The 15219-nt window shown below is 36.0% G+C and overlaps 1 protein-coding gene across 1 annotated transcript in view; it reads right to left on the bottom strand.

Annotated features, from left to right (window-relative positions):
* LOC121406223 overlaps positions 1–15219 on the bottom strand; it is an 80800-nt gene that overhangs the window by 64749 nt on the left and 832 nt on the right. The window contains exons 2-8 of the mRNA XM_041597246.1: positions 14396–14645; positions 10821–11084; positions 8754–8996; positions 5605–5904; positions 4589–4822; positions 1950–2258; positions 1134–1391 (exon numbers count right to left, since the gene is read on the bottom strand). Coding sequence (XP_041453180.1) covers positions 1134–1391; positions 1950–2258; positions 4589–4822; positions 5605–5904; positions 8754–8996; positions 10821–11084; positions 14396–14645 — 1858 coding nt within the window. The remainder of the gene's footprint in view (positions 1–1133; positions 1392–1949; positions 2259–4588; positions 4823–5604; positions 5905–8753; positions 8997–10820; positions 11085–14395; positions 14646–15219) is intronic.

The following is a 15219-nucleotide window of genomic DNA, read 5'->3' as shown; positions in this document are numbered from 1 at the left end:
GACTGGAACACATTCTTAAATGCAAAGTCAGCCAAAACGGGATTTAACACAAGGAAGACTCATCAGTTGTGTGTAAAAGCACAGAAAAAAATTACACAGGAGCTCAGGCAATGGAGCCCCCAAAATGCTCAAAAGAGCCATTACACAATTCAATATAGCAGCGGTGCTGACTTTGAAAACAGCTATTAAATAATTATCAACAAAACAAAATATTCATTTGATAATAAAATACTATGTCCATTGACCCTACATGACCCTTGAAAATAATCATGTGACCTAAGACGTGTGCAAAACGATCATTCACACTTGATTACCCTTGCGTTTCTGTTTCATGAACAAGATTCATACATTTATAAAGTTACGATGCCAATTCAACACATACTCCCTACATGGCCAGAGTTCATTGACGCTTGATTGCTCTTATGTCCAAGTTTCATGAACTAGATCCATAAACTTTTAATTAGTTATGATGACGATTCCTCAAATAACCCCAACATGGCCAAAGTTTGTTGACCATAAGTGACCTTTGACCTTAACCATGTGACCTGAAACTCAGGCAGGGTCTTCAGTGATACACTATTACCCTTTATGTCTAAGTATTATGAAATAGTTCCATATACTTTCTAAGTTATGATGACACTTCAAAAACTTAACCTTGGTCAAGATTTCGATATAGAGTCCCCAAAAATGGTCTATGTTCAATGACCCTAAATGACCTTTGACCTTAGTCATGTAACCTGAAACTCAGGCAGGATTTTCAGTAATACTTGATTACCCTTATGTCAAAGTTTCATGAGCTAGGTCCATATACTTTCTAAATTATGATGACATTTAAAAAACTTAATCTTGGTTAAGATTTTAATGTTGAGGATGTCATCGTCGCTGCCGCCGTCAGAAAAGAGGCGCCTACATGTAGTCTGGCTCTGCTATGCAGGCGAGAAAAAAAATGCAACAGATACCTTCAAATAATATTCATTGGTGTGCTATTCTAGTCATCTGGTCTATTCAGTTTCTTCATCCTGCTATTGTTTTTAAATCTGCCTATCATAATGGAAGAAATGAAAGGTCATTTGACCGAAAATTGCCCATGAAGTAACTACGAACTAGTCTATAAAAGGGGGGCATTATCGTACCTGTTCTAATCCTGTATTCAAATTCTTCCCCAGAGATGGCACTGTAGGCTATTGTGTAAACAGTCCCCGGATCAGATAGCTCGAAGTCCATTACTCGTGGGGACGAACAATCGGTCTCAGAAAGAATGAAATCAGTCATACTCTGTGCTCTGGTCATGTCCGTCACTGTGAGGTTGGAGGTGGTATTAGAGTACCAGGCAAGGGTGATGTTCGCTTCACCTTCATCGATGACCAGAAATTCGCCTCTGCGGACTGAGTCTAAAAGTTAAAAATCATCATATTTTTTTTTTGTATTTATTTACACTCAAGTCACAAACAAGTACATAACTTTAAAATCCATAACATTAAAGATCTGAGATATTTCCACCAAGACTTTCGCCAATATGTTTCCTTTGCTCTCCTTCTTTCAATCGCATCGACTTTACACCAGTTTTTTCAGTAGAAATCGTTGCAGACTTAATTCTGATCATAAAAAAAAGACAAAATTCATTAAGTTTAATCAGTAAAATTAAAAATAATGCTACATTTATGCATTTTGGCTAAATATACAATTTGCATTGGATTTGTACATTAATTCACGTTTTTGGGCAGTTTTGGGTCTGACATGCACTTACATAATGTTGCGTAATTTTGTAACCACGTACCCAGGCATCACAAATTTTGTCTCATAAGTTGTGCAAAGTCCGCCCACCCCCCGGGCCTTTTAGGGTTAAAGCTTTGGATGTACCTTTCATGCTCAATAAAAATTTGAAAATTCATTTTGGGCGACTTATTTTTCGTTTCGTGGTTCCTGGTCACATGATAATACAATCTTACCCGTAGAGCCACTGACATTCGCTTCAGGTCCACTTGTCATCTCCAACACAACTCCACCATCATCCGTAATTGCTGCGACCACACCCGTCACCTCAATGGTATACTCAAGCCCAGGCGGGAGGTAATCAATCACGTGGTCAACGGACTCTAAGAACTCCTGGCTTCGCTCGTCTTCAAAGAGACAGAATTCAGGGTTGGTAGATGCGATTTTGATAGCGTATGTGTCTGCGGTGCCGCTGCTTGTGTCGATGTTCAACGTTATCGAAGTCTCTGTCGTCGCTCCAACACTCACGAGAGGTCTTGCGGGAGCTGAAGTAATGAATAAATATGTGCAGTGATCGTTGGCATGTATTCCTTATAAAGGTCGGGCCTAGCACCATCTAGGTAATGTAGATGCAGTACCAACATTATGATAGTTTGTGAGACATGCAGCATTATACAAACCTGCCAACCTCTGGGAATGAAAAATTGTATTCTGTGAAAAAAAAGGGTATTCTTCCCCAAAAAAGTGTATTTCATAATAAAATGCATGGCGCACTCACTCATTGTGGCGCTCAAGCTGCATAATGCGCACTGCTCTTGCAGATGAAAAAAAAAACATTTAAACATGTGTATATCTCACCTTGGTTTTAACAAAATGATTGAAAAAAAAAAGTTACCTGAAATTACATTGATCTAATAACCATTTTTGTGTAAGTTTTTTTTTTTTACAAAAACCTACTTTTAAAAAAAAAACGTACTGCCATATGTTGGTTGCAAAAACATACTAAATACACCAAAAATGTACTGGTTGGCAGGTCTGATTATATCATCAAAGTCGATTCACCTACATCATATAAACCTGGTGACTACTGAATATATGTATATGAGTATATTTACACAGACCATTCGGTTCGGGTAGGTTATGGACTGGAACCTGTAAACAGTGCTTGAAATGTCCCTTATGTACCTTACCTATGTCCCTATTGCACGTTTTTGGCCAGACAGAGTCATAAAGAAAAACAAAAAGCTTTGACTAGAAAAGGAGTAGGGAAGGAAGAGCGAGCTTTTAGCATTGCCGGATTGGCCCTCTTGTACCCAAGAGTGACCAAAAAACTTTGACTAGAAAATGAGTAGGGAAGAAAGAGCGACTTACAAACCAATAGCGGAAAGGACACTGAAACATTTCAACGCTGCTTGAAAAGTCTCTCTTGCACCTTGCCTCTTTTCTGCATATGGTTTTTTTTAATACTTATTCATTTATCATTGATTTATTCATATACATATTCCACAAATAATGAAATCCTTTTTAGCAAGAGTGTATTTAAAAAAGACTTGATGAAGAAATCCCCATCATTTTTTCCTGTTTGGGGCCAGATACTGTTAATATAATAATTGTAAGAGCATTTCATTAATCTATTTAGTTATTTCCTCTTTAAGGATATTCATAGCATATAATGATTGAGAATATTCCAGAATGTCTCGGTAAGGCTTTGTTTGGCATGCCTATTTAATGGGACTGAGTAATTTTTATTTCTGGAACTGCTAAACAATAGAGACTTCTATTGGTAGAGGAAAAGGATGATAGAATTATAATAATAATAATATAGGATATTTATATTGCGCACATTTCCACTTTGTTAGGTGCTCAAGGCGCTCCTATATTACCCGGCTAAGCTAGGCGTTCATAGCGCACACAGCTTCTTAAGGAATTACTTTCTACCGGTACCCATTTACCTCACCTGGGTCGGGTGCAGCACATCGTGGATCAGTTTCTTGCTGAAGGAAATTACGCCATGGCTGGGATTAGAACCCACGACCCTCTGTTTCAAAGTCCGAAGACTAATCCACTGGGCCACAACGCTCCACGGATTAGCTATGTTGTTTACCTTGTTAACTTCACCAAGAAGAATCTTCAAGAATTAGACTGCTCTAGAAATTGACAAAATGTTCTACACTTGTAGACAATACTAGAGGTTTCCAGAAAAGTGGAAATTTATATATAATATGGCAGTTCCTTCATCATATCAGATCAGAACTCAGAGTTTCACCCCAGACTTTATGTCAGAGCATAGTTTATATCCAACTGGAATACAAAATTTATCTTGTGTGGAACTATTTGCATGCCATCAATAAGCTGTTTGCAGTTACTTTGATAGAGGAATTCTCAGTTCTAATCGGGATCATCAACCTTGTTTTAATGAACACTTTTAAACCCATGAATTGCTGAAATTTACTATGAATCATCATCAACATCATCTTCACTGACATTTCAACTTGTTACAATGACTATTATTATTCATGTTTCAACATCACTTTAATCATCGCCAGAATTGTAGACATAAATTCAAGGAACCTTTGCCAAACAACGTGGATATATATATATCATATATATATATATATATATATATATATATATATATATATATATATATATATCATTTGGAACATACAGCTATGGGCTAATCAGAACTGACACTTCAAGAGATGTAACATCATTTTTGTTTTGCATAGTGTATGATTAACCTATTTCCTGTAATAAAAAAAGGAAATCAAATTCAAACTAATTTTGAATGTTATTTGTTGCAGTATCATAAAAATAAGATTAACTTAAAAAAGCTTTGATGTAGAAGGGACATTGGGCAGTAAGAGCGACTTACGCAACCGTAGAAGAATGGAAGCCTCTTTTGATTCGTCAATGACGTTGACCGAAAAGCTATAGGTGACTCCCGGTTGAAGTCCAGTTAGGTCCACCCGGTTGCCCTCCCTCGGGCTGATAGAATCGATTTCTGGACTTACACTGAAGTTGAAGGTGGCACTCTGTCCACCGTGGATTAATGTTACGGAGTCATCCCCCATCTCAAGAATTGAAATTTCCGAGGCCGGGAGAGCGACTACAAGAATGAAAATAATCAATAAAAGTATTTTTATTATCAACATTATTGATTTTGTAATATTTTTTAAGTTATACAGTACTTTATTTTCAGATAAATCAAAAAAATATATTCAACTTTAACAACCTCAAACCTGATTATTTAAAAAAACTGTATTTTATTTTACTCACTTATTGGTACACAAAGCCCTGAAAACACTGCTTTTGGAGCCGACATTCGACCATGTGACCCCGTTGTACAATTTTCATAAACTTGCTACCAAAAATGTGTGCAAGACTCCCCCCCCCAAAAAAAAAAATTGTTACATGGATGGAGTTACTAAGTAAAGCATTTGCATAACAATCACAAGTTTTGTGTAGGGGGGTTGAATCCCCCCCTCCTCTTATTTTGTTTTGGGTTAAAGGTAAAAGAAAGTAATAGCAGCGAACAATCATTTCATGAGAAAGCTTTTAAAATCAAGGTTAATCACCACTATATTATCCCAGATCTCGATCTGGTACATTGAAATCAACTCATCTTTGTGAAATCATGAAATCTGAGCTGAAAACCTTTCATTCCAATGATAGCTAACAAAAAAAGGCATATGTGGGACAGTGCATTAATATTGCTTGGAAAAATACCCACATTTATGGAATTCTGTGCTTATTTTGCTAATTTCTCAGCAATTACATATTTTTTCCATAGCAAATTGGCACATAATTTTTACTCATATAATACAAACACTTGGGTGGTCATTAAATTGGATTCTGTTCGAAATCGTCTGGTATTTATCTTTAACCTACGTGTATTAAAGGTCTCTATCTCTTCAAGGCTAAACTGTTCCTCAAAGCCATCTATGGAAAGGAGGAAGGCCTTGGCAGACACGTTGTAGCTGGTAGACGGTTTTAAATCCTCTAGGGTAAAGTTTGTATCTGGGGAAGACACTTTCCATTCCTGTCCAGGGGGGTAGTAATCCTCATCTTGAAGGGAAGTCAGGATCAAGACAGCACCGTCGTAGCTTCCTCTTAGTGGTGCTGAAAACCCAACCACTGCCGATGTCGATGTAATGCTTTCCACTCCAACATTTTGAAGAATACCAGGATCTATAAAGTGAAGTTAAAAAGGATGAAAAATATGAAGTCTGATAGCCCGTTTATGTAAGAATGTAATTCAAGGAAATAAATGTTACATGAAACAAGATCACAAACATGATGTTGCAATCAATAAAATATGCAATATGATCTTTTGACCCCTTCATGACCTTTGACCCCATCGTCCTCATGGACACACATGTGGTATACCCAAGGATCATTTGTACTAAGTATGAACACGATTAATGTAGAAATAAATAATTGAGAGCAAGGTGACCTTTTGACCCCTAGATGACCTCTGACCCCATTGTCCTCATGGACACACATGTGGTACAATAATTACCAAAGAGTCATTTGTACCAAGTGTAAACAAAATCTATCTGGAAATAAAGAAATGACTGATGCAGAAATAAATAAATGAGAGCAAGTTGACATTTTGACCCCTCGGTGACTCATGACCCTATGTCCCTCATGGACACACATGTGGTATTACCCAAGGACCATTTGCACCAAGTGAAAAAAATTGATCCAGAAATAAAGAAATGAGAGCAAGTTGACATTTTGAACCCTTGATGACTCATGACCCTATTGCCCTCATGGACACACATGTGGTATTACCCAAGGACCATTTGCACCAAGTGTAAAAAAAATTGATCCAGAAATAAAGAAGTGGGAGCAGTTTGAACCAAAACGTTACCTTTGACCCTTTTATCCTGAACAACAGACATGTGGTATTACCCAAGGACCATTTGCACCAAGTGTAAAAAAAATTGATCCAGAAATAAAGAAGTGGGAGCAGTTTGAACCAAAACGTTACCTTTGACCCTTTTATCCTGAACAACAGACATGTGGTATTACCCAAGGATCATTTGTACCAAGTGTGGACATAATTGATACAGAAATGAAGAAATGGAGAACACTTCAAAAAGAGTGAACATGACCTCATATCACTTGACTTTTTACCCTAGTTGACCTTGGCCCAATCATTCCCATAGGCTCAAATGTAGTATTACCCAAGGATCATATGTACATGTACCAAGTATGGACATAATTGATGGATAATTAAATAAATGGGAGCAAGTTGAACAGAAATTTCAACATTTTTTTAATAGACTAGAGGACTGACAGACTAAAAGACAAACAGGAAAAATGATGACTACAATGTAGTGATTTTCAATTCCATGCAGTATGCCTCTGCCACTACCAGGTCAATATCAAACATTAACATTGTAACTTCTAAGCTATTCAAAATATGAACTTTTTGACCTTTAACCTCGGTGATCTCCCAAATCTAATCGATCACTGGCTGTCAAATATGCATCCATGCACATGGACCAAGACAGACAATCCCTCAAATGATTTGTAAGTCACTACAAGAATAATATACTTCAATGTATTTGGCCTCTGTGACCATTGACCTCATGAACCCCTGGTCTTATCAGATCACTGTCTCTCAAATATGCATCCATGCACATGGACCAAGACAGACAATCCCTCAAATGATTCTTAAAGGGATGGTCCGGGCTGAAAATATTTAATCTAAATAAATAGGATAAATTTCACAGAGCAAAATGCTAAAAATTTCATCAAAATCGGACAACAAATAACAAATTTATTGAATTTTAAGTTTAACAATATTTTGTGAAAACAGTTGAAGGCAAATCATCATGAATATTCATTAAGTGGGCTTATGATGTCACATCCCCACTTTCCTTTTTCTTATGTTACATGTATTACATGAAATCATAAATGTTTCTATTTTTCATGCATGTGCAAATTATGTGTCTACATTATAATGAAATAAGTACATGTAAATAACTAATGCACTTAACCAGTTGTCATCCAATTGTTTCAGTTCTTGGTAAAAAGAAAATGAATAAACCTCATTTTATATAAAAAAAAAATCACAAAAGAACAAGCAGGGATATGACATCATCAGCCCACCTAATGAATATTCATAAAGACATGCCTAGAACTGTTTCACTGGAATAATGCAAATCTTCAAACTTCAATAACTTTGTTATCCAATTTTGATAAAATTTTCAGCATTTTGCTTTATGAATTTTACTAGATTTATTGAGATATAAACATCTCCAGGATGGACCATCCCTTTAAGTTACTACAAGAATAATATATTTCAATGTATTTGACCTCTGTGAATTTTAACCCCATGACCCCCAAATCTAATCAGATCATTGTCACTCCAACATTCATACATGACCAAAGTTGATTTTTCTCTATTTTGATACTCAAACGTTTAGGTGGGAAACACTTTACCTGTAAAGCAAGACAATTTTTCTCCCTGGGGTCCACACCAATATGTATCAATGCCTTCTTTAACTGTACACATTGTACATCTATTTTTTTTTGCACATTAAGATGAAATATCAATGAAATGAAAAAACCTCTGCGCAAGTCATTGTGTGTGTGTATTTGAGTTTAGTCAGACGTGTATCAATCAGATATGATTATTTACGTCTGGGACCGACCTTTAACGTCACCATCCGAAAGACGTGACCAGGGCTCGAACCTCGAACCTCTGCATCAATTTGTAACTTCCCCACAGCTTGGATTACAGGCGCACGCCACAACGCCCATTCAAATTTTCCTTAGCTTTGAGATCCTCTATCTCAAAAAATTTCAACAAACTTGAAAGATACTTTGTGAACAAAATAAGGAGGCTCTGTACCTGTCCTGTAGTAGTGCATGGTAGTATTTTTTTTGCCACTTTCATTTTCAATAAAAAGTTTGATAACTGCCACCCAGTTCATCAATGAAGGCGCTAACAGACAAGATGCTTCATCTAAAAAAATTAACCAATTTGAAAGATACTTATGAACAAAAATGAGGAGGCTCTGTACCTGTTCTGTAGTTCGAGGGGAAAGTTCCGTCACTTATAGTAATATTAAGTGTGATATTTGTTCCTGTATTCACTGTCACTTCCTCAATACTCGACTGACTACACGACCCACTGAAGGGAGTGGAATCCACTGTAGCCGTAAAGGGGCTATCAGACAAGATGGCTACTGTAAGTTGAACATCTCTGTCGTTTAGAGTAGAAGCAGACAACACAGACACGGCATTTTCCACTACATCAGTATCATCTGAGGATAAGAATTAAACATGACAAGAAGAGAAAGTGAATGGAGATTGCCAAATCTACTATAAACCACCAATGATTGTTTTTCACTTTCCCACAGAATATAGGTTCCCTTTTAACCCGAACTGGTACACACTTTATATAAATCACGCTAAATCTGCTTTTGCTTGTGTCTGAATGGTGATTAAAGACTTTCTCTGGGAAAAAATCTTTTACTTCCTAAATTGGCAACAATCTGTAATATTCTCTTCATTTTCGTACTCTGAAAAAGATATACGTGTGGACATGAACATCAGACAGACACAGTATTATTCACTACATCAGTGTCATCTGTGGACAACAAATAAACATGACAAGAGTAGAAATATTAAAGTAAACGGAAAATTCCCATTCTTCTACCATCAATAGTTATGAAAATAATAACTTTATTATAACATTACTATTATTGTTATGATTATTATTATCATTATCATAATGATAACAATAATAACAAAAATAATAATAACAAAAATATTAATAATAACGACTATTAGGCAAAAAAAAAATGCTATTACCAGACCCGAACTTGTCAATGAATGTGCATTAATCCTATGGGATAATCTACAAAATAGTATGATCAAATTCTTAAAAAATATAATTTCTTATCAATTATACTAATTTATGCATAAAATCAAAAACTTTCTCTACTTAACTAAATAAGGCCTCTAAAATGCAATTTTTTTTGTTTACAGACTCTTTATAAAGTTATGATGGTAATTCAACAGATACCCCCATTATGGCCAAAGTTAATTGACCTTTGACCTTGGTCATGTTACCTGAAATGCACACAGGATATTCAGCGATACTTGATTACTATCATGTCCAAGTTTCATGAATCAGTTCCATAAACTTTCAAAGTTATGATAATAATAATAGTGATATTTTATTGAGCACACACACCATCCAGAGATGCTCATGGCGCTGAGGGTAATTCAACAGATACCCCCAATTTGGCCAAAGTTTATTGACGTCATGTGACGTGAAACTCATGCAAGATGTTCAGTGATTCTTGATTAACCTTATGTCTAAGTTTGATGAACTAGGTCCATATATTTTCTAAGTTATGATGACATTTAAAAAACTTAACCATAGGTTAAGATTTTTTTATTTCTTTTTCTTTGTTTTGTGATTTTACTGCTTTTAAACTGTTTTAAATCATTCCAATTACCTGTAAATATTGTGATTATATGTGATTTTGAATACCAATAAAACACATAATTTAAAAAAAAAAAAAAAAAAAAAAAAAATGTTTATTGCTAAGAAGTAGAAGTAACTGGTATCCAAGGGAAATGTCCTCTCAGAGACGATGGGCAAAGTTGAGAAATCAAAAAGGATAAAATTTGGAAAATACTACCGGCTTATTTAAATAATAATAATACTTGAAGTAAAAAAAAAAAAAAAGATTTTGATGTTGATTCCCCCAACATGGTCTAAGTTCATTGACCCTGAATGACCTTTGACCTTGGTCATGTGACATGAAACTCAGGCAGGATCTTCAGTTATACTTGGTTAATCTTTTGGCCAAGTTTCATGAACTAGGTCCACATAAATTTTTTTAATTATGCTGTCATTTCAAAAACTTAACCTAAAGCTAAAGCTGCGCTTACGAAAGCGGTAAATTTAAAGATGATCAACATACATGTATAAACGGCTTTATATTTTTGACACTGGACGGTACTCCGCTGATCGTGTTCGGTGTTCTGGAATTGAGTTTACAATCATGATTCATGTTTCAATTTGCAAATCAACATTGAACACGACACTACCCTACACTGTAATATATTCTCACCTGTCGCCACAGTGATAGAGCCAGGGGCACTCTTTGTTCCATCAACTACAGCCACGACAGTGATCACGAAGCTTGTGGCGATCCTTAAATCGCCCAAGGTTGCATTTGGATTTGTAATTTCGTTACTGATGGTATATCCTCCACAAGCGTCTGTGGTTAAAGTAATCTCATACATTGAAGTCTGGCCACCACCAGGGCTCCAGGACAAGACTATCTCCTGATATGATGCAGAGATCACCTTGAAGTCTGCTGGTTGTAACGGTTCTGCATCGGACGGGGCAATTATTAGAAAGGTAAAAAAATTGAGGATTAGAGTGACACAAATACAGCATCTTGCATTAACTGGATACTATAAGAGCTGGTGTATATATTTCAAAATTTTGATAACTTTGTTTAAACTTTTGCCAATCTGCTTCTGTGATTGTCTACTCTTTTAGAGGCGACTCCCAACGGCCGTCAGATGGTAAAACGGTCTATCTCGAATATCGCTGTTCTGAAGAATGAGGTTTGAGCTCTTTTAAGAGATGGAAATAATGCATTTTTAGCAAAGGGAAAAGAAGAAGCATGATAAACACTAATAACTGAAGAATTTTTAGCTTATATGGGGTTTTATTTATGAAATAAATGACATTTTTGTGGAGATAGACTGTTTAACCACAGCACACATATACACTCATACTACACATCATAAGATGGTAAAATGGTCTATCTTCGAGATAGACTGTTTCACCATCTGACGGCCGCTGTGACGTGGAGGTAAACTGGTCTAACTCAAAGATAAACCATTTTACCATCTGACAGCGATGATTCAAAAATCTTAAATAAGACGGTTAAAAGATTTATGTTAAGGATAGCTTGTTTTACCTCCAAAAGATATTTCTGACAATGGGCAAACTCAAAGATAGACCGTTTTACCATCAAATCTGAAGAAAAAATACAAAAACGTACAAAGATAGTGGAAATTATTTCTAAATCAAGACATGACTGGATTTTCTCGATAGCACCATTAGAAAGAGCGCCCTCTCATTACCAGAAGAGTTAATTTTGCTCAAAAAGTCAAATTTTCGAATTAGACCGTTTTACCATCTAACGGCTGCCAATTCCTCAAATACGAGTACAAGCATGTTTCACCAACTGAATTAAGCAGTTTCTTAGACCACCTGGATCAAATTTGAAGCTGATTAATAAAAACGGGTCTTTAGTGATTTCGAGATCGTAAACGAGATGGATGGAGTTTCTAAAAATGTAATGCCTCTGGCGACAGCATACATTGTAACCATATATAATTCAGATTTTGGCCGCTGATCGCGTGATCGCCGCAAAAATTTGCACGCACGTAGAGCCAGAAGTAAGCTCCGAGACTGTATGATAAAGTTTTTGAAAATTTGATTTTTTATATTATTAATTATGCAAATAAGCGTACAAAATTTGCCCTAAATTTTGTTTTTTTGTGTATGTTTTTGCCTTTAACTCAACTCATATAACTAGCAGGATACTAATTTTTGGTTGGAGTATCAATTTTTGCATTTCTAACAAATATCTACAAAAAAATAATTAATTTCTTATGTATTTTATTGTTTTTAAAATTCTTATGTATTTCTTCGTTTTTTAAACCTTAAATTTGTTTTTGTTTTTTTTCCACTGAACTTTATCGGGGACCCTTCTGCGATCATAAATAGCATAAAATAAATCCATTTAAACCAACAAAAGTAAAAATAATCGTACATCTATGATTTTTGGTTGAAAAGCACAATTTGCATTGACTTTGTACACGGAATCACGTTTTTGAGCAATTTCGGGTCTGAAATGAACTATACAAAATGTTGTGTAATTGCAGAACCACGTCCCCGGGCGTCTCAATTTTGGTCTCAAAAGATGCGCAAGACTTGAAAGTAAAAAGTTTGCGAGCGGCGCGATCAAAATCAAAAAGCGTTGTGCGACGGCGTAGTGATGAAATTAATCGAAGGGGGTAAAATTTACCCCCCAGTTTAATAAGGGTTAAAAATGGAGAACTCTGCTGGGTTTTGATAAGATTTTTGCCAAAACTGCACTATGATATCTCTCTCTCTCATCATCACTTTTAAACAATAATAGGCAATTATAAAGCACCATCTATCCAGAAATGATCTATTCCGAGGCGCATTTATTATTATTACTATCCTGGCTTTAGCTCGAGATGCCTTTCAGCGCTCCGTGCATTCAAGGAATTAATCCTGCCGGGTACCCATTCACCTCACCTGGGTTGAGTGCAGCACAATGTGGGTTAATATCTTGCTGAAGGAAAACATGCCATGTCTGGGACTCAAACCCTCTTCCCTCTGATTGAAAGACGAGCGTTGTGACTACAAGACCTGGCGCCTCCACACTAATGCCATATTTTCTATAATAACTTGAGCATCCACACTGCATTTCTGTGCAGACCAATATTTGAAAAATATTCTTCTTGAATAACTTGAATAATATGTGAAAGCTAACCACCATTGATTGTTTTTCGCTTTACCACCGAAAGAGGTCCCTTGTAACCCAAACAGGTACAGAGTTTTTGCAAAATCTTTGCTTTTGTAGAGTAAATACTTTCTTTGAAAAAAAATCTGTTTTTGGTCCTAAAATTGACAACAATCTTTAATTTTCCCATCATTTTCATACCCTGCAAAAAAAGGATAGATAAAGACATAAACATTAATCAAATTACAAAAAATTTTAATCAAAATCTGATCAGTAATGTAATATCGGTTCTTTAATTTTCAAACACTTCTAAAAGTCTGCCACAGAGAAAATAGTACATGTCTTGATTTTTGTATTTTAATGCAATTTCGTTCAATTCACCCTAGAAACAGTTATCACAGCTCCAAAAGCTTCAAAATACTGCAGCTCGTATTTATCAAACAAATTCTGAATTCACTGCACTGGCTCCTTATCAAGGATTGGACAACTTTCAAGATTTCGTTGCTCGCCTTTCATTGCATTCATGAATCAGCTCCCCAAAACAATCTTTGATTTATCAATTATTATTATTATTATAGATCCACTTGGTCTCTGCGTTCTTCAATATCTTGTTTGCTTGTGGTTCCAAAAGTGTCAAAAACTTGAGGAGAAAGATCCTTAACTAATGCATGCGTCATACAATGGAACAGACTTCCTGTCCAAAATGAAATATTGTATCTCCATTGAGTCTTTCAAAAATGTTCTTAAAACCTTTCTTTTTACTTCTTGATTTCTTTTATGCGCCTTGAGCACTACACAGAGTGGATTTGGTGGTTTATAAGTTACATGTATCATTTATTAGTAAAAGTTGCCAATCTGAATTTTTCAACAGAGATTTTCCTGCTGAACTGTGTTGCCAATTTTAGGATTCGTGATGATTAGCTTTAAATTTACATCCATGTAGCTTGTATTCAGTGCCCCATTAGCACAAAAGTTATCATAAATGTATATAAGTCATTTCTCCTCCGTTCCCTTGGATAATTTTCATTACAGCAAATTATCTTTCACTGACTCCTAGTAAAATGCCTCATTTTCCCCCCGATCAAATCATAGAAAAGTCGGCATAATGGAATAGGGGGCTTGACACTCACCAGTGAAAGTTGACACGTTAACCTGCGTATTCATGCTGTCGTTGTATGTTACAAAGATCGTATACTCGCTGGCCGGCTGCAGACCACGATACGTGAGGAGACCATTTTCCTCCCTGTCGAGATCGAGCTCCGCTCCGTCATCGGGGTTGATGGAATAAGTTGTGTTATAATCTGGAGACACACCCCCAGGCAACCTGGATAAAGTCTGTTCCACTGGACACAAGGACCATTTCAAAGACAGTCGGGCCATCTGAACAAGAATAGAACAATACTGCATAATGTATGTCTGATTGGAGACTTTACCTACACGTAGTCCATATATTAGGTCAAAAAAGTGTCCCATGACCGCAGACCAGGGGGTTTATTTCCAAATGGTCTAATACCAACTCATCCAATTACCAACTTGTCTAATTTCATTTGGTCTACCATCAGTTCGTCTACTAGCCACATGGTCTAACTGCCATTTTGTCAATTCACCATTCGTCTAAAAATTTCAAATTCAATTCAATTTATTTATTCAATCATCACCAGGTACAATTACATAAATACATACCAATAAAGATAATCATACAAATACTAAATATAACAATAGAACAGTTGGTCCATATTTAGTCTATATACCATTTAGTCTAATTGGACTACGTGTAGGGATGCCAGTTGGAATTGATCAGAGGGCCTGAAGATCACCTAGAATACAATATTTTGTACACAAAAATGCTAAAACTATGGCCTGAAAATATATTGCCAGAGCCTGAATTAAGGCTTTTGCCTGAAAACTGGCATCCCTGTACATGTAAGTGTTAATTTGGCAAAATGAATGAAGA

The sequence above is a fragment of the Lytechinus variegatus genome, chromosome 19 (assembly GCF_018143015.1).
Source record: "Lytechinus variegatus isolate NC3 chromosome 19, Lvar_3.0, whole genome shotgun sequence".
Classification (NCBI taxonomy): Eukaryota; Metazoa; Echinodermata; class Echinoidea; order Temnopleuroida; family Toxopneustidae; genus Lytechinus; species Lytechinus variegatus.
This window is presented reverse-complemented; position numbering and strand designations above follow the sequence as displayed.